The following is an 18,245-nucleotide window of genomic DNA, read 5'->3' as shown; positions in this document are numbered from 1 at the left end:
AAAAAGAATATTCGATTTTACAGATGGATCTCCATATTTTGTCTATCTTTACCCATTTCAATTCTTGCGCGCTGTTTTCTCTTACTACAATATTTCACATTTCACGTGATTATTATACACATATATAATGAAAATATCGTTATCTGATCAATTTAAGATAATAATACGAACGTTTTTTTCAAGAATAATATGAATAATATCGAGAAAGAACCGATCTTTTATTCATTTATTTATTAAAGGAAAAATGTCTCTTTATATAGTACATACGTCAAATATGTTATATATTTCTTAACAAATAATTTATAAAATAAAAGCCTCAAATATTTGTATAAAAGCTAATAATAAAAGAGAAAGGAAAATTACGATCGAATATATACAATAACCGCGGGATGAAAATTTCTCTCATCTTTCGGCGGTGAGAATCCGATTTCGGCAAGTTGGCCTTTTCGTTGGAGTTCATCATCTTTCTTTCCAAGTCGTATCTCGTGAATCATTGAAGAAAGGACAACAAGAAAATATTGTTAAAGTATCAAATTAACACACGCTCGAAATATGGTTAGAAAACACAAAGGAAAAAAAGATCTAAATTATAGTTAAAACAGGTACCTCTTCCTTCAAATAAGCGCACATTGACAAGTTGGCAAAACGTCGCGTACGTGATAAGATATATATTAATATCTGATAATAGTAATAATAAATGATATGAAATTTATCTGGAGTCGTCGAGTGTGAAGTCGCGACAAAGGAAAGCGCGCGTAACCACGGCCGTTTCGCGCCAAAGAGGGCGCCCTGTCACGCATCGCGCAGGCGCGAGCGCGCGTTTTTATCGCTTCGATATATCGCGGCGTTCCCGCCGTTTCGCGGCCGACCAATCGGCGGCCGCAATTCGCCGCGCCGGCTCGTTAACCTGCCAGTCGTCACCAGAGGCCGCGGGCCGGAGCGATCGCGGCATATCCCGGTATTCTCGGATCCGTCCGCCCGCTGTTGTGCGCTACCGGCAGCCGTTAGTGAACGATCGTATCGCCAGTGGTCCGCGGGAAACGATTTGTAGAGAAAAAGACGATGAACTCCGCTGTGGTTGGGCACACGCGACTCCACGCAGAGGCCAGCTTGTCGAAATCGGAGGAATTCTCGCCGCCTGAGAGGTGAGGGAAATTTTCATTCTGCGAAAACTTCTCTCATCCTGTTGCTTTTCGTGAGGAAGAGGAGGGTAGGGGGAGGAAGGGGAAATCTCAGACAGGTGCCCACCCGCGCGTGTTCGCTAGTTGCCACAGGTTAAATTGAAAGCATCAGAGCTCTTTCTCTTTCTCTCTCTCTCTCTCTCTCTCTCTCTCTCTTCCTTCCTCTCCCAGAAATACATTTTTATTTTTCTGACCTGATCTGACCCTTACACCATAAGGGACGCCACAAATAGCATCGAAAGCACGATCGATCGTTGCTGCTTTGTTGTGTTTTCGAGCGTAATATAACTCGATATAACGATATTATGGCTGAGAATTGACGCTATCGAGAAATTGCCACGCTTGCAGTTGTTACTTCAGAGTTTTCTCTTGTGTTTTCATTAGTGATTAGTTTTAATTATTTGAAGAAATTTACATGCTGGTGTGAAATTGAATATCTCAAACAAGTTCTGTACGAAAATAAATAACGACACATCACGCGTATTCGGTAGACGTGAACTTGGAGCAAAGATTAATCTACATAGAATATCATTTTTTTGTTGTTTGTTCCTCCTTTGTTTGTGATTGTGTGAATTATGATATGTTCATGAAATTTATATATTTGCTGTTATGTATAGATGTTATTATTTTTAGTGAAAAGATGTCTTTCATAAAAGAAAATACAATTGAATTATATAAATCTGTAAGAAGTACAGGCGATTTTTTTTATGCGATGAATATATCACGTTGCGATCTCTATGATTAATATCTAATATAGCTTGCAAGACCCAAGGATATCTCCTTTTTTTATTCACAGTACCTGTCCAGTTTTTTAAAAGTTTGCTGTGAGAATTTAATATTAAAATTTGGCAAATATAAGAATTCATATATATACATATATATATTTGTAGAAAATAGTCATGAATAAAGATTCTTCTTTATCATCACCCTGGTGGAGCAGGTTCATATAATTTATTTGTAATCAACTTATAAATAAGGCAATGTGTATATGTTACACTGAAATGAATCTTCTATGTTTGCAGCAAGCGATTACGCTTGGACGACGGGTGCAATAACAATTTAAACAGTACTGTCAACAGCGAGTCTCAAAATACAAGATGGTCATACTCTGGAAATGCCAGTCTCATAGAACCTGAAATCCTAGAAGATATGGGAGTTAGTATGTTGGAAGATGGTATAGTGAACTGTGAAAAAACATCTGGAGACTGTATAATTTTACCAGCGAATTTAGTTAATAACAAAAAATCACCGATAGATGAAACTGACGGCTTTGAATATCAAGAAGAAGTTTATACAATTTCTAGTTCAGAAACTGTTAATGCAGAAAGGTGTGTAAGAAAAGGAAACTATCTTAACTCGTGTCTTTTTATTTATTTTTCACTTGAATTATTCTTACAGGATGCAAGATTTATGTGATTTGGATGAGTTAGCTATTTTTGGTGGCGTAGAAAATGAATCTGGCTATTCTTCGAGAATGGAAGCTGATTATTTTGGGGATTTAAAAGCAAACTTAACTAAAGAAAAAATGAATGCTTCTGCCGATAAGAATGAGCAAACTTGTTTAGATAATTTTTGTCTATTTAGGAAAAAAAGGAAACCTTCCATCGAAGGAGAAGACAAGTTTAACAAGTTATCGGATGAAATAATTTTGATGATATTAAAATGGTTACCTAAAAAATGTTTGGTAAAAAAGTATTTATAATCTGGAATATTGTACATACATATTTAACCCATAATTGTACATATTATTTATTTCTTCCATGCAGGTACGTTCTATGTTTGTATGCAAACGTTGGTGTCAAATAGCTCGCGACGAAGCATTATGGACTAGATTAGATCTAAGTAGTAAGGTTTTAAGTAAGGGCACATTAGGTCATATATTGCCTCGAGGGGTACAAATTCTAAGATTGGCGCAAGCAGAGATCGCGGATCCTATCTTTTGTGAGGGCAGTGAAGTTTTCAACAACTCTTACATTAGTAAATTACAATATTTGGATTTATCCATGGCAGTTATCTCGCCAATTGGTTTAGCTGCATTATTATCTAAATGTAAATATCTGAAAAAGTTATCACTGGAAAATTGTATAGTGAACAGAGACTGTTGTAAAGCCATTAGTCAAAACATTGAATTAGAAGTTTTGAATCTTACAATGTGCAAGAATATGAACATTGGATGTATCATGGATTTAACGAAGCTCAAAAAGTAAGATTACTTATTTCTCTCTCTCTCTCTCTCTCTCTCTCTCTCTATATATATATATATATATATATATATATATATATATATATATGTACACATTGTTTTTCAATCAATATATACATGATTGATAAATTATATTTCAGCTTAATTGTCCTTAATATGGCATGGTGTTCCTTGGATAGCGAATGTATGACTTTACTTTGTAAAACACTGCCGTCATCCATTATACGCTTGAATCTAGCGGGCTGTAGAAAAACAATGACTGATGATAGTAAGTATGAATGAATCGTATCATTTATCTCCTTTCACACACAAACATATATTTAAAAAAATATTTTTTTTCTTTTTAATTTCAGATGTGAAAAATTTGTCAAGAAGATGTCCAGATATTATAGAATTAGACTTGAGTGATTGTGCCATGCTTACAATCCACACTGTTCATAATTTATTAAATTTTTCAAGACTGGAACACTTATCATTGAGCCGTTGTTACAGCATTCCGCAGTCTGCATATATAAGATTAGCTCATCTGCCGTACTTATTATATTTAGACGTTTTCGGCTTGATGTCGGACTCTGTGCTCAAGTCATTACAAGCCAATTGCCGTGAAGTGCCGGAAATCAACAAATACCTCTACAGTTCTGTCGCACGACCAACGGTCGGTATTCGAAGAACCAGTATTTGGGGTCTCCGAGTTAGAGATTAAATTCAAATATAGACAATATTTTCATCAATTCATAATAAATCAAGAAACAGATTTTACCAAAGGAAAATCGATCTATAATACTGTATCTTTTTGCAAACAGACTGAATACTGTATTGATAAAATTAATTTAATTTTGAGAGGTATTTTCAATCCTTTTTTTTTCTTTTTTTGAGTAAGATATATATAAACATTTAAGGTTAATAATGTGTTCCTTTCTAAAAGTTTAATATTGAACTGTTGCTCAGGTATTCTTAGAAGCTTTATGTATATATATAATATTCTTAGCATAACATTTTGTGTGTGTACTTTTGATATTTAAGATATAGAATCACGGCTGTGCGAGACCGTCTTATTTACAGAAAGCTTCTGATCGTGATTTATTGAATTTTGTCAACAATTATTGTTTTGCTATATATTGATTTTTACAAGTAAAGATCTTAGAAAATTATTAAGTGTGGCTGGATAAATATGTTATAAGAAACGTTTCTAATTTACATATACCTAATCTAATACCTATTAAGTAAAAAATTATACACATTGGGTTACACATTGCTCTTTGTTCAAAGAGATTATCATAACATGGCATAATCGATCTCTCATAGTTTTGTTCTTTTCATTTATGTATATCCTTGTATCTAAAATACTAGTTTATATATCAGTTATTTCTTCTAGAAGTGTGCCGTTTGCATACGTTGCAATTATTATCACGGCGATTAATGCTTTTTTTTTTTTTTTACTGGGTGAACCAATTAGGAGGAGGCAGCGATCAACCAAAAGTTGATTAGTTATGCGTATACAACAGGCGCATTCCACTTAACGACCGCAATGCTCGCGAGCATCGTCTGTCTTTGTTTAACTTTCGGTGAACAAGGATGAAATGATACTACGAGCATTGCGGTTGTTGAGTGGAACGCGCCCAACCACCTATGTTTTTATGTCATCGGTCTAGTGATTTTTCGTGCCTCTCTTGCAAACGTGTCATCACTATCACTAACACCACGCGAAACTCTCGCATGCGCTCCATAAAAAAAAAAAAAAAAAAAAACTTCAGCCATATTGGTGTGTTGTATCGCTGTTCTCAGTGATTTCGAAGCTCAGCTAAGGTATCTCTCCCGAAGACCCAAACGTCGCTATCGTGCCCATCCGCGGCTGTCGGACACCCTGATCAGCGATCGTTTTTTTCCCGTGATTTTGTCTCGATCGCGGTTCATCGCGCACATCGATCTTCCCCAATGTTCGCACAGCCAAAAAAAGTTGGGTTAATGTTGCCACCTTGGATCGTGGAAATCGCTCTCGCTCGCTCGCACCTGCGAAAAACGTATCGCGATTATGAGGAGATCGCGTATTGTCTCGCGACAAGCTTTCCTCGAGACGCATACCATCGTCGCGAGAATCTTCGAGGATCTTCCGAAGCCGCGCATAATTGACGAGCTCCGCGCGCTGCTGTACTTTGTGTCACTCTACAGAACTTTCCTCGTTCTCTGAAATTCTGTCGCTCCTTTATCTGTTTTTCTATCAAAGTTCACGATCGCCGATCGCAATATCCCGTCGAGCAACATGTACGGGTTGATCGGTACGCCTTGATTACGCGAGATCGCTACAGCTGTTTCTTTATGTCATCCTGTATCGCGTGTACTTGGATGTAACAGATGACAAAGTTTTCCTCCGCGATGGACGACGAATCTTCTTTATCCACCTTTGATCCATCGAAGAAAATCGCATTACTCCGATCTTATTTTCCGCGTGTTCTGTTAGAATCAATCTGGCCCTACAAAGATTTATATAAATTCGTGATATCGGATATCGGATATTCGGTGAAAAAAAAAAACATCTTGAAGTCTTATGTTATGCAACAGAACCTTGCATATTCGATATTTTTGTAAGATACCTTTTATAATACTTAGCTTTGTAGAACAATATATTTATGGCTAGATATGCTTTATTACATTTTAATGGTCTTATATATTTGATACTTTTTATAGAAAATAGTACATCATGACGGATTCCATGAAATTTGGTCCAGAATGGTACGTAACTCATATTACTAGTGAAAAGTTAATTCGTTGTTTGTATTTGTGTTTATAATAATGTGATTATATTTATATCTCATATATAGGTTGCGCTCTGGTGGAAGTAGTGGAGGTGGTGGAGGAACCACATCATTGAGTACACCTCGGTATCAATTGGCAGAGCATAGATATGGTCGGGAGGAGATGTTGGCCCTTTTTGATCGCAATAATAAACCTCCAGAGCTGTTGACAACTTTTGCAGCGCTGTATGTAGAGAAGACTCAACTTCCATTGGCTCTTGTACAGATGACAGAGGATGAAACGGTAATTAGACACATATTGTATATTAATATTACAATACATTCTATATTATATGATTTATATTTTTATCGTGCAAGGTAACAGCTAAGTTTGATTTATTCTTGGTAATAATAGAAAGAAGGAAGCTGTCAAATTATGTTATTCTATTATTATATATTTTTATTTCTCATTTCCCTTCCCTTTACTCCATTCTATATTATGAACTATTTAAAAATATAATATTGGAGCTCTCTTATCTTAATTCTTCTTTCCATTAAACAATTTGCTTGTTTGTGTTTTGACAATAGTTATTTGATTAAATTTTTTTTTTTTTTTTTTTCATTATACATATATATAGATATAAGTACATTAATATTAAATAATATTAATAAGTACATTAACATTAATAATATTAATGTATAAGTTCACAAAAAATGTAGTAAAAGTATCAATGAGAAGTAGAATACAGATTTTTTTCAATAGATATTTATTCTGTTTTTCATGTTTTTTTGCATAAATATGTTTCTTGCTGCTTTTATCAATATTATTGGGAAGAAATAAATAGTTTTGGCCTTTATTTTTACATAATGTTTGTTATATCCAGGGCTATCTTTTTTTGTGTTACTATCTTAAAATTATAAAAAATGAAAATAAGAATATTTGTTTGAAAGAAAATTCTCTTTCTTTTTGTTATTTATAATGTAACGTTCAAATATAAATGCATTTTTTAGCGTATGTGGAATGGAGGGATAACTAATATTGGTAACCGTGGGAGAGGCAGCAGTGTGGATCGTGGACGTGGTAGGATTGGAAGAGGAGGTTTATATTCGTCTCATTATTCACGCGGGGTTGGTTTCGGGGACGATTCCGGTGATGGGATACGAATCGAGGGCCAATCATTCCAGGTACATAATTTCTCTTTTTCTTATTAGATGATTTTTTTTCTTCGATATGTATCGATATATATTTTTTTTTCTTTACTTAATATTATTTTTGTATCTATTGCTTTTTTCCAATGTTTTAAATTTTACAAAAATAAAAGATAATATACGTACTTGTTGATTAGAAAATCATAATTAGGTATAAAAAATCAATAAGTTAACATAGGATGGAAAAAGCTCAAAGATCTTATTTATAGGGAAGAAATAGGCCATTTGATAGGTCCCAAAGCGAACGCGGTTGGCCAGAGAGAAACGGTGCTTCAGATCCAGGAGAATGGAACGGCTCGACTAGTCCGAGAAAAGAGCTAAGTCGTGGGACTAGCGGTAGCTCGCTTATGGAAAGTAATTGGAGGCGTCATCGCGGAGGGGGAGAGGACGATGATGGTTGGCGCAAGTGGGGTAAATACGCATGCATCGCTTCATATATTTAAGAAGAGATTTTGTATTATTGTTATATATATATATATATGTTTATGTAATAAAACGAGATATTTATTTTAGGAAGAAGTAGTTGGCGCGAGGGTGGCAGTATAGATCGGGATAGACTGGATCGAAACGACGCTGATGGGGAAGAGAGCAGAGGTAGTGGCCCAGGAAGATGGGAACATCGGGGAAACCACAGACCTTCCCACGATTCGGGTCATCATCCACCACCTCGTACCGCTCGCGCTTGGGAATCGAATCATCATGATAATCATGACAATCTACCCGAATGGTTAATATTAACTTTTATTATCATGGTATTTGTGTACAGATCTCTTTTTATTTTTATTTTAAATTTGATATTTCAGGGCAACGGAAAATCCGAGCGAAAGCGGCGGCAGTTTCGATGCTTCCGGCGCATTCCATGGTGGAATGTATTCGGACGATGATGAAGATGGTGTGGCGGGTGCTTCCCAACAAGGCAGAACTCGACGCGTCTCGGAAGGCAATACTTCTAACATAGTGAAATCTAATAACAAGACATTGACTTTCGGAACGGGTTCTGTCCAATCGTTGAATCGCCATACGCGTAATACAGTCGGTACCACACTAAGTAAGGAACGATCGAAACCATTGGATTCAGTCGAGGATAAAGATAATTCTACAGAGAAAGAGAAGAGATGCAACTCGCCTTCCGCCAAACCTTCGGTTGCATCGACGATCGAGAGCATTCCCGCGAAGACTTTAACGACATCTTCGGATCTTTTGCAGAAGAAAACTGTCATCGGATCCGCGAATATGAATAAAGTCGAGACCAGCGAGAAATCTGGCGAACCTTCGAGTGGAGTTCATGATAAAGAGAACACGCAGACACAGGAAGTTAAAAAAGAGCCACAAATAACTGCTACCGCAACCAATCGACAGGTTCAGACAATTTTGGAGCAATCGAAGCTCGTACATAATCCGGGAACTGCTAACATCAGACAGAGACCGGAGGATGACTTGGATAGAATGAAAGAAGAGGCCGATGCATTGGTAGCCAAATTAATGGCGGATGAGGAGAGCCACAAAGAAAAAACGATCGCTACCGGTGTCCCGTCGGCAATCGGCAGTAATCAACCTTCCGCGGTTTCCGCCACGGGTAATCAGGAAAAATGGTTTTACCGTGATCCGCAGGGTGAAGTTCAGGGACCGTTTTTAGCTAGCGAAATGGCCGAGTGGTGCAAAGCCGGTTACTTCACTACGGGATTGTTGGTGAGAAGAACCTGTGATGAAAGGTACACCACGCTTGGTGATTTGATTAAATTGTGCGGAAGAGTACCTTTCACGCCTGGTCTACCAATACCCCCTTTGAAGGTAGGTTATCATATTTATTTTATTTATACAATACTTTATGCATTCTTTTTAAATTTTTATATTAGACTTTTATTTAATTATTTTATTAATCAAGAACTTGGATGTGTAGTATAAATAGCTTTGAATTGAATAATTTGAGAAAAAGAAGTAAAAGGAAAATAAATATTATTTGTAATTATCTATAATATTCAAAGTTGCGATATAAAGGAATATCCAAAGATCTCGAAAATAAAATTATATCTTTTTTATCTTTTTATCTATATCGTTTTTATCTTGCATTTCTTTCTGCAATTTCTTTCGTAGTTATTGTTAGATATATATTCTTTGATAATATCAAATAAATTTATACTCATAGTTGTCGGAACAAGTGATCCCCCCAGTTCCTACTACTATACCAGCAGGGCTGGGCGCCGGTGCTATACCAAAAACAGGAATAGAAGATCCGTTATTGTTGATGACATATCAGCAAATGCAGATGATGCACAATCAGCAAATGCTGCTCAGGCAGATGAGAACATCGGCGATAGCGAAATTGTCTCAATCGGAGCATTGGACGACGCTGAGTCCAGTGGAACAGAATCAACTGATTCTACAATATGTTATACAGGACGGAATGCAAGAGATCCCGGAAGTTCCGATAGCAACGAACCCGTTTGTGCCTCATCTTGCGTCTCAAACGGCTAATCCTGTCATGCAACTTTTCACTCAGATGCAGCAGGTAATACATCTAGGTTAATTCGATCAGTTTTACACAGACATGATACACAAGTACGATATTATTCTTCGCGCAGGCAAAGACGCAACCCGAAACACATCTAGCGACAAATCCGCATGCAGCTGCATCGTCCCATCCAGCTGCAATAGATCCACTACAACAACTGATCCAACAGATGGGCGGTATACAAAATATGCCTGCCATGCAGCAACCAAATATCGCTCCGACTCCCACGCCAACACAAGAGGACAACCCAATAAAATCTCTGCTACGTCAACTCAACGTCAACACGAATGGCCATCCACAGGCGCCTCATATGGATACTGTCTGGCCACAACCTCCGCCGCAAATAACTCCCCAATTTAATGCGCAGAATTGGTTAGCGCAGGTGCGTTGCATCTTATTCAAGTTTGTACAGGGATACAAAAATCGATTTTCTTTTCTCTTAAAATTCGATTCAATCTTGTTTATTCATCAATATCATACCATCTTCTAGGTTGGGCCCATCCCCGCAATGCCACCTGGACAATTACCTGGTTCTCTATGGGATCTACATGCTAAAGATATGAAAACCGAGCAGCAAATACTGGTAACTTGATTTTGTCCGATTTTGATTGATATAGAAAATTTAATCTGTATTATTTTCTCTTTTTAGGAAGAACAGAATCTTAAGTTACAAGAAGACAAGAAAAAGGAAGAGTTAAAGAAACAAGAAGAATTACAGCGTCAAGCAGAGAAGGAGAACGCCAAGAGGAAGCAAAAGGAAGAGGAACAAGCTAGACAAGTCGAAGAGGCGAAGCGTAAAGAGGAGGAGAGAAAGAAAAAGGAAGAGGAGAAAAAACGAAAAGAGGAAGAAAAACGCAAGCAAGAGGAAGAGCAGAAGAAAAGGGAGGAAAAAAAACGTAAAGAAGAGGAGAAAAAGCGCGAAGAGAAGAGAAAGCAGGAAGAGGAGAATTTGAAGAGAAAACAGGAAGAGGAGAGAAGAAAGCGAGAAGAGCTTAAAAAACAGGAAGAAAGACTGAAGAAAGAGGAAGAGAAAAGAAAGATGTTGGTGGAGGAAGAGCAAAAGAAGGAAGAAGAAAGACTTAGGTGTGTCGATGTGAAATTATGCAAAGCTAACAAACAAAATGAACAACAATCGAACACATTTGAATGAAACTTACGTTTGTAAATTTTACAGGAAAGAAGCGGAATTGCGACGGCAAATGGAAGCGGAGGAACAACGTCGCTCGGAACAACGGCGAAGAGAAGCTGAGGCGCTGCGCAAGCTTCAAGAGCGAAATAAAGCTCCGTGGGCTCAGACACCGCGTGCGATGGCTCCTGCTGCTCACACTACCTCGCTCGCTGAGATTCAAAGATTCGAAAGAGAGAAAAAAGCGGTAAACACATTTTACATTTATTACGCGGATAATGTATACACATCTACTGATATCTTTATTGTTTTATTATCTTACAGGAAGAGCAACGGCTTCAACAACTGATGCAACAACAATTGGCGCAGCAAAAGGCAATAGAAGCGGCGCAAGAGGCATCGGCAACCGATTCGTCCAAACGATTACAATTTAAATGGGCGGAAAAAGCTACTGCTTCCAATAAACCGCTTCAAGTGAAAAGTCTCGCGCAAATCCAGCAGGAGGAGCAAGAACGCATCGCTAAGGTAAAGGTACTTATTGCTTCCTGAGTACACCAGCGACAATGAAATATTGTCCCGGTAAAAGAGATCATGCGATAAGAAATCGGAATATTCCTTTCCCAGCAACAGGAAAGGGAACGGCAGGAAAAGGCCGGTCAAAAGGAATCAACGAGTATGCTGCAGAATGCCGGAATATGGGGTACGGCATCGCAATGCTTGAATTGGGCCAATTCGAGCTCGTCGAATAGTCAAGCGTGGTCCATTAATACTGGTAATAGTGGCTTCTGGGACGATCCTGCACCCATCAAGTCGTCCGCGACTGTGAAGCAATCAGCTGTTAAACAAACTGCGACGGCAAAATCCAGCACTCCTAATCAGCAACAGCAGCAGCAACAACTACAACAAAATAATAACAATAAGGCGTCCAAGAGCAAAAATAAGAGGGAGGAGGAATTAGTGAAGAAACTATTTGAACAGAACACTGCCAAGACCGATGAGTTTACGCAATGGTGTAATAAAGCGTTGAGCGGTATACAGGCATCTGTGGACAGTAAGTATAATGCGTCAAGTTCATCACTCATATTGATTTTCTACTATACCACATGCATTTGCAGTCCCTACATTCGTTGGATTCCTGCGGGACATAGAATCGGCTTATGAGGTGAAAGAATACGTCCGCGTTTATCTTGGCGACACTAAGCAGAGCACAGAATTTGCCAAGCAATTCTTAGAGAAGCGAAGTAAATGGCGATCAGCGCAGCGTCCTCAGGCCCAAGCGGACGATCTGTGCAAGCCAGCACCGGCCGTTAATCCGAATGCCTCTGCAGAATTTCAAGAAGTTAAGGTACGCGTTATTTTCGTTAATGTTGGACAACCATATTTCTCCATATACAATGATATTAAGATATTATTGACTTAAATCATTTAATTTCGATATCTATTAGAGTAGATATTTTTTTCACAGATTATCTTCATATTATTTATGTCATAAGAAAAAGTTAATATCTCAAATATAAGGATGGAATCACATCGTGCAAAACTTGTTAGATATATGTTTTTTTCTTCATTCAGGGAAAATCCAAGAAACCAAAGAAGGGAAAGATGTTCAAGGTGGACAACAGGATCCTTGGCTTCAGCGTGACCGCGGCCCCTGATCGTATCAACGTAGGTGATCGCGATTACGGTGAAGGAGTCTGAACTGTTTCGCCAATTTACCTCGTGAAAATGATGTGACGCTCTCGCTTTACATATTACAAACGATTCGTTATTTATTTATTGTATATGCCAAACTGGTGCTGCTAAGAAGAATCCCGCTACGGGTAACTTCTTGAAGCATACAAACATTTTACGATCCAAGGAGGAACTCGATCGTCTTTCAATCGTCGACGATAGTTTTAGGATCGTGGCTGAGCGTGGCATTATTTTCTTATTATATTAAACGGAAAAAGCTCCATTGTACATATTACTCAAAGATGAATATTTCAGAAAGAAAGAGGACGGACTTACTTTTTCCTATGTATGTATGCGCGACAATTAAAGTTGGAAACTTTTATAACATTTCATCATCATCACATCATCATCATTTAAATCCCTAAACCAAGATAAGAAAAGAAAACGGGAAAGAAAAGATATAACAAGCTCTGTGGCAGTCAATAGCAATATGTGTATGTAAAGGTATTCGACAGGAGAAAGAATATATATATATATATATATATATATATATACACACAGCACACAGATACACATACATGTATTAGAATGTGCTCGTATATGAGATCGCAAAACCATCATCTTAAGTACTGAATATAAATGCGGTGCGTCAGTATTTGTTCTCATTGAATCCTATGGATTTCTCGCTTTATCGCAAATATATTCGTGGAGAAAAAAAAAGATTCGCGCGCTTCGTATTATTTATACAATAGATTTTACGAATGATTTAATCCATGCATCTCGAGCACGGAAAAATATCTTCCTTCACTTTTTTAATAATACTTTTTTCGCTGTTATAATATATCGCAATCATAATAACGATACTCTAAGCAGAATTTCATGTACATACAACAGTAGTTGCATACGCAGATATTAATAATAGAACGGAGATTCGCGTTACTCTTTGCAACAACGAATGAGCAGCGAAGGAGAAAGAAAGAGAGATTCAACATACTCTTTCTTGATATTAGGGGTACTATTATGAAATAAAACTAGCAATTCAACATAGCATTCTTGATTAGAAACTTTTGGTTCCGCAGTAGAAACAGAGCAATAGCGATTTAAAGTCGATATTTGTATTATTAATTCCACACAATCTCGACAGTGTAGATGAAATGTAACATCATTGATAATTGCATGTGTGGATCTTACTCTTTCTTTGTAGTCTTCTTGTAATCGATCTAATAGTAAAAATTTGAAAAGACTCGAAAAACTTACACGGGAAGACTTAAATGATAAAACAACATATGATCAGAGAGACGGAGTACTTTTTTGTAAAGTTTTATTTTATAGCTCTGTTGTAAGTGTCGTAGTTAAAGATCCATAAAGGGGAACCTTTTTAGCACTTTTTAAGGATATTCGTTTCATTGTATCTAATATGCATCGATAGATGCGATATTGGATAAGCGTGTAATGTGACACAAATCTGACCATTCGTAATATTATGATGCTTGTTAACTAAGGTTCATTGATCTTCTCTTATCTAAGATCATACAAAATGGGAGAAGATCATAGATCCTTGCATATGAAAGATTTATGTATAAATAGATTAATGTACAGAGTATACGCGCGGTGATAATTAAACAAACAGACGAAAACAATAATTAAAAATAGTATTGTATCAATATTCTATTATTGTATTTAACGTACAACGTAATTAAAATAAATATTTTTAATTTGATTTTCTTATTGTTTTACATAAATTTTAATTTGTTATGAATCGCGGACTTCATAAAATATTCGAATATATGATAAAACGTATCGAAATTTTATTTAAAAGTATGAATGTAATTCTTTCTTTTTTCTTACAAGTCGATATATATACATTTCATATACTTGTATACTTTGTATGCGCAGAGGATGGCTGTTAGCTGAACGAAAGTACGGCAGATTTCTAATTCAAGAAAGAGATAAAGTTTCTTTATCGCTTCTTATGGAAGGAGAAAAAAATATTCGCGAAAACTATCAATTGTATTAACGCGCAGTCGGTGAATTAACACGAACACGAATTAACCTTTCTACTCCACACATATTGCTACAAATAACTGCTTAAAGATTAGCGCGAATTGTTTTAAAACGTAAGCACGAACTATCCATATTACATACACGACGATATTTTGTAATGCTAATGACGCAATAAATATCTTTCTTAAGCATATGTAACTATATGTGTATGTGGAGTGCGAGCGGCGTTGGATATCGTTACAAATTGTTATACGTGTTATGCATTGATTCATACGAGATGTCACATATATCATAATAAAAAAAGAAATTCACACATTTAACGGATAAAGTATTATTTTCATAAACAAACTGACATCGGATGTTGAACATCATGCGCTATTATATTTGTTTTGGAGTGATACACAGAAATTACAAAAAACGGCAGGAAATATAATAAATAAAATTGTTATAAACAGTCCTGTCAGTTGTAATAATTTTACATACAAGTAAATCACGATATTTGTACTTTCTCCTTGTTTTGCATATCATTATTTTGCACATATCTTTACAATTTACATAAATATATTTGTATTTTTTTTTAAATTTCTCGATAAATGCAATACTCGATTGTTGTTCTTCACACGATATAACAATAATTTCTGCAGGAAATGTGAGTTTTGGAATGTTTCCAAAGTTATATAAAGACTATATAAAATACTTGAACACATTGAGACGTTTACATTTCACGTTTTTATGACTGTTAATCATTTTTTCCTTTCCCGTTGGATGGCATAACGTGAATCTCGTTATAGTCCCGCGCAATATCGATATACTAAAAATTTAATTATTTATAATTATAAATATGAAGAGGAACTTTAAATATCTTAGATATATATTGCACATATACAAGACGATACAAAGAGCAAAAATGAAATATATAAGCCAGTAATAAAGCGAAAAATGTATATAAATTAGCAAAATATGAAAATATCGCATAAGTTAGGCGTATAATCTCGAATATTTTACCTTTCTAGGAACAAAAAATTCTAGAACTTGTAGTATTATAAAGCACAAGGACACCACAAGCAGATAGGCTAATACACCACTTTGCAGCTGACTCGCCAATTGCTGTCCTAGATTTCTTTTAGCTTCGCGTTTCACCAAATTATACACTATCTCTGTACGTTTCGTGATGTTGAACCAATTGTAATATAAGCCTATTCTCTTGTGCATCTCCAAGGGACATCTGACATTGCCTCTTTTATAGTCTGCTATAGCCATCTCCAAACCTTCGATTAACGATGGTACAGTCGGTTCGACGAGATAAATCAGATCCGGTGGCAAAACTTCCGGAATCCCTCCGACCTTCGTCGACACTACTTGCAAACTATAAAACAATATTAATCACATTCGTCGCTTAGCAAAATTCTATTAGCATAGAGAAGGATGAAAAAACTATTTATTGGAAAAATTCTGAAGTTAAAAAAAATGTAAGATGAATAATTTTACAGACCACGTAACAAGAAAGGAAAATGGAATGTTTACCCGCAAGAAGCTGCTTCTACGATAGCCATGCAATAAGCCTCTGTCAGACTCGTATTGAGAAAGATGTGACCCTTATTTAAAACATGTTTGACTTGAGAGTGCTCCAAACTGCCCAGCAAGGTGACTCGGTGCTGCAGTAGATTTCTCTCCCTTACTTCCTCTATGAGCCACCTCTTTGGCCCATCCCCGCCAATTAAAAATTGTACATTTTTATGACGTAAACAAATCTTGGGTATTATATAGGCTAGAAGATCGACGCCCTTCCTATACACTAATCGCGATACTATTACTATGGTAACTGAAATTGACAGTTACATTATGGTAATTAAAAAATAATGCGTTTCTAACATAATAAATGTAATATAATGTAATGTGTAAAACAGGATCTCGAATTATTAAGCTTACTAAAATCGTTGTTTCGTTTACTGACGTCAGGCGTAAACAGCGCGGTGTCAACGGCATTTGGGATAACCGATACTTTCTCCTTCTTCACTTTGGCACGTAATACTGTATTTTCCTTTCCGATATGGGACACACATATGCAATGATCACAATCAACTAACGATATCTCGAGAAATTTGTTTGTTAGAATAGCCGACGCGTCCGCAAAACCGAAAAGTGAATGATCTGTGAAAACTGTCTGCAAACATAGCGTTAGTAGCTATCTCTGAAAGCCACTGCTAGTATAGTCACCGAAACTTACTTTCAGTCCCATTAATCTGCCAATCAACATTCCCTCATGTGCTAGAGCAGAGAACGCAGAATGTCCATGTATTATTTGTATCTCTTCTCTTACAAAGATGTATCTAATAAGCGGGAGAGAGCATATCATCGTCGGAAGAACGCATTGATTGTAGAAAACCTTGACTGGGATATAATATACCTTAAATAAAAGCAAACATTAAAGATACAATTGATTAAAACAAGAACAGCTAATAGAATGAGAAAATTACAAGACGTACTTTCAGTCCATTTGTCATGTATCGCACGCCTACTCTGTCCCCATAGGAGTGTGTGAGTATCACCACTTTGTGTCCATGCTCCAGCAGACATTGGGACAAATTGAAGATGTGCTCCTCGACGCCGCCCATATTTGGATAAAAGAAATCCGAGACCATGCTGGAAAAAAATTAATGAATGTTTGATACTATATACTAATTCAGAGATGTATTTTTATAAATAACATACGACAGAACTATAGTGGTAGCATGTGTATTTTATTATTATATATAATAAAGAGATAACATATAAATCATATACGAACCATATCTTATGTTTTACACCGCTCATCTTCATACCCATACATGATTCATGCTGATTTAATCCGACGATAGCAAATTCCCAGTTTGACAGCTCGCCCTTTCTCTATTTCATATTATCTAATTACAGTCGGTTTATCTTCGTGTATCATGTTAATCATATCATACATTTTTATTTAGTTTATGATTAGATTTACTGATAATAATAAGAAATGCATTCTTTTAATGAGAAGCATTAACCCTCCCAACTCCCAACACAAGGAACACTCGAATTTAATTCGCGCGAGATTTGATGCGTCAGGTGAAATGGAATAATCCAATCACCGAATTCTTCCCCGGTTCTTTAGAGTATTTTTATGAAAATAATAAGGATCGTCTTCAATATTATGTATCTTTATTGTAAATTCATCAGATGTATGTATGTACGTGGAACTTGACAATGACAATTGCAAAATTGAGAATATTTAAATTAATTGCACATGTGCCTTTTAAGTATACAATTTTCCCTATCAGTATCGTTTTCTCAAATCGCGTTCCATTTGGCACTTTTGACGAAAGTTTCGAACCGCCTGACCAATCGCCTGACCAATTAAAGCAAAGAGATTTTTATTCTTCTCGTTCTGATTGGACAATCAAAGAATTCGGAACTTTCGTAGTGTCAAACGGACCGTATCATTAGAAACATCTTTTTAGTAATGTATAAGAAAAAGACCATTCTTAAGCCCGTATCAAATTATGCATTAAAAATTGAAGATTGAAGATTAAAGATTAGAATTTGACTAATCAGAACAAAACGGACTAAAATTTCCTTATTCTGATTGGTC

At 36.4% G+C, this 18,245-nt stretch overlaps 3 protein-coding genes across 9 annotated transcripts; 2 read left to right on the top strand and 1 right to left on the bottom strand.

Moving 5' to 3' along the window:
- Positions 1–961: 961 nt before the first annotated feature.
- Skp2 (S-phase kinase-associated protein 2) lies at positions 962–4,353 on the top strand. Of its 3 annotated transcripts, XM_070298028.1 has the most exons (7): positions 1,365–1,632; positions 2,072–2,121; positions 2,204–2,509; positions 2,580–2,865; positions 2,948–3,384; positions 3,525–3,652; positions 3,738–4,353. In XM_070298028.1, exons 2-7 carry the CDS (start codon positions 2,081–2,083, stop codon positions 4,085–4,087), a joined length of 1,548 nt encoding a protein of 515 aa, XP_070154129.1. In that variant the 5' UTR covers positions 1,365–1,632; positions 2,072–2,080; the 3' UTR covers positions 4,088–4,353. The 3 variants fall into 3 exon arrangements, with proteins under 3 accessions (XP_070154127.1, XP_070154129.1, XP_070154128.1); XM_070298026.1 differs by lacking the exons at positions 1,365–1,632; positions 2,072–2,121 and adding an exon at positions 962–1,145; XM_070298027.1 differs by lacking the exon at positions 1,365–1,632 and having other exon boundaries at positions 1,996–2,121.
- A 780-nt stretch (positions 4,354–5,133) lies between these two features.
- On the top strand, positions 5,134–15,195 carry LOC138934368 (GRB10-interacting GYF protein 2). Of its 4 annotated transcripts, none has more exons than XM_070298025.1 (16): positions 5,134–5,190; positions 6,070–6,114; positions 6,204–6,420; positions 7,128–7,301; positions 7,535–7,736; positions 7,839–8,052; positions 8,129–9,116; positions 9,472–9,834; positions 9,908–10,219; positions 10,328–10,420; positions 10,487–10,920; positions 11,012–11,210; positions 11,288–11,488; positions 11,594–12,014; positions 12,079–12,308; positions 12,536–15,195. In XM_070298025.1, the coding sequence occupies exons 2-16, from the start codon at positions 6,083–6,085 to the stop codon at positions 12,659–12,661; spliced, it is 4,206 nt and encodes a 1,401-aa protein (XP_070154126.1). In that variant the 5' UTR covers positions 5,134–5,190; positions 6,070–6,082; the 3' UTR covers positions 12,662–15,195. The 4 variants fall into 4 exon arrangements, with proteins under 4 accessions (XP_070154126.1, XP_070154125.1, XP_070154122.1 ...); XM_070298024.1 differs by having other exon boundaries at positions 11,588–12,014; positions 12,536–15,194; XM_070298021.1 differs by having other exon boundaries at positions 11,288–11,494; positions 11,588–12,014; positions 12,536–15,194.
- Pig-a (phosphatidylinositol glycan anchor biosynthesis class A) lies at positions 14,348–17,856 on the bottom strand. Of its 2 annotated transcripts, none has more exons than XM_070298030.1 (7): positions 17,427–17,856; positions 17,125–17,281; positions 16,866–17,045; positions 16,568–16,802; positions 16,163–16,433; positions 15,644–16,004; positions 14,348–15,449 (listed from the first exon to the last, which is right to left on the bottom strand). In XM_070298030.1, exons 1-7 carry the CDS (start codon positions 17,462–17,464, stop codon positions 15,378–15,380), a joined length of 1,314 nt encoding a protein of 437 aa, XP_070154131.1. In that variant the 5' UTR covers positions 17,465–17,856; the 3' UTR covers positions 14,348–15,377. The 2 variants fall into 2 exon arrangements, with proteins under 2 accessions (XP_070154131.1, XP_070154130.1); XM_070298029.1 differs by having other exon boundaries at positions 14,350–15,449; positions 16,163–16,460.
- Positions 17,857–18,245: the final 389 nt, after the last annotated feature.

The sequence above is a fragment of the Polyergus mexicanus genome, unplaced genomic scaffold (assembly GCF_030449975.1).
Source record: "Polyergus mexicanus isolate NDT 795.1 unplaced genomic scaffold, iyPolMexi1.0 SCAF_6, whole genome shotgun sequence".
Classification (NCBI taxonomy): Eukaryota; Metazoa; Arthropoda; class Insecta; order Hymenoptera; family Formicidae; genus Polyergus; species Polyergus mexicanus.
Note: the sequence above shows the minus strand (reverse complement) of the source record. Positions and strands in the feature narration are given on the sequence as shown.

What these genes read in the sequence shown, in the direction of transcription:
- Skp2 (XM_070298026.1), top strand. Translation starts at nt 1,063, where the DNA reads ATGAACTCCGCTGTGGTTGGGCACACGCGACTCCACGCAGAGGCCAGC. An exon ending in GAAACTGTTAATGCAGAAAG is followed by an intron (nt 2,510 to 2,579) that starts GTGTGTAAGAAA and finishes TTATTCTTACAG; the next exon opens with GATGCAAGATTTATGTGATT. An exon ending in AAAAACAATGACTGATGATA is followed by an intron (nt 3,653 to 3,737) that starts GTAAGTATGAAT and finishes TTTTAATTTCAG; the next exon opens with ATGTGAAAAATTTGTCAAGA.
- LOC138934368 (XM_070298021.1), top strand. Translation starts at nt 6,083, where the DNA reads ATGACGGATTCCATGAAATTTGGTCCAGAATG. An exon ending in CATGACAATCTACCCGAATG is followed by an intron (nt 8,053 to 8,128) that starts GTTAATATTAAC and finishes TTGATATTTCAG; the next exon opens with GGCAACGGAAAATCCGAGCG. An exon ending in TATACAGGCATCTGTGGACA is followed by an intron (nt 12,015 to 12,078) that starts GTAAGTATAATG and finishes ATGCATTTGCAG; the next exon opens with TCCCTACATTCGTTGGATTC.
- Pig-a (XM_070298029.1), bottom strand. Translation starts at nt 17,464, where the DNA reads ATGGGTATGAAGATGAGCGGTGTAAAACATAAGATATG. An exon ending in GGTGTAAAACATAAGATATG is followed by an intron (nt 17,282 to 17,426) that starts GTTCGTATATGA and finishes ATTTTTTTCCAG; the next exon opens with CATGGTCTCGGATTTCTTTT. An exon ending in ACATGACAAATGGACTGAAA is followed by an intron (nt 17,046 to 17,124) that starts GTACGTCTTGTA and finishes CTTTTATTTAAG; the next exon opens with GTATATTATATCCCAGTCAA.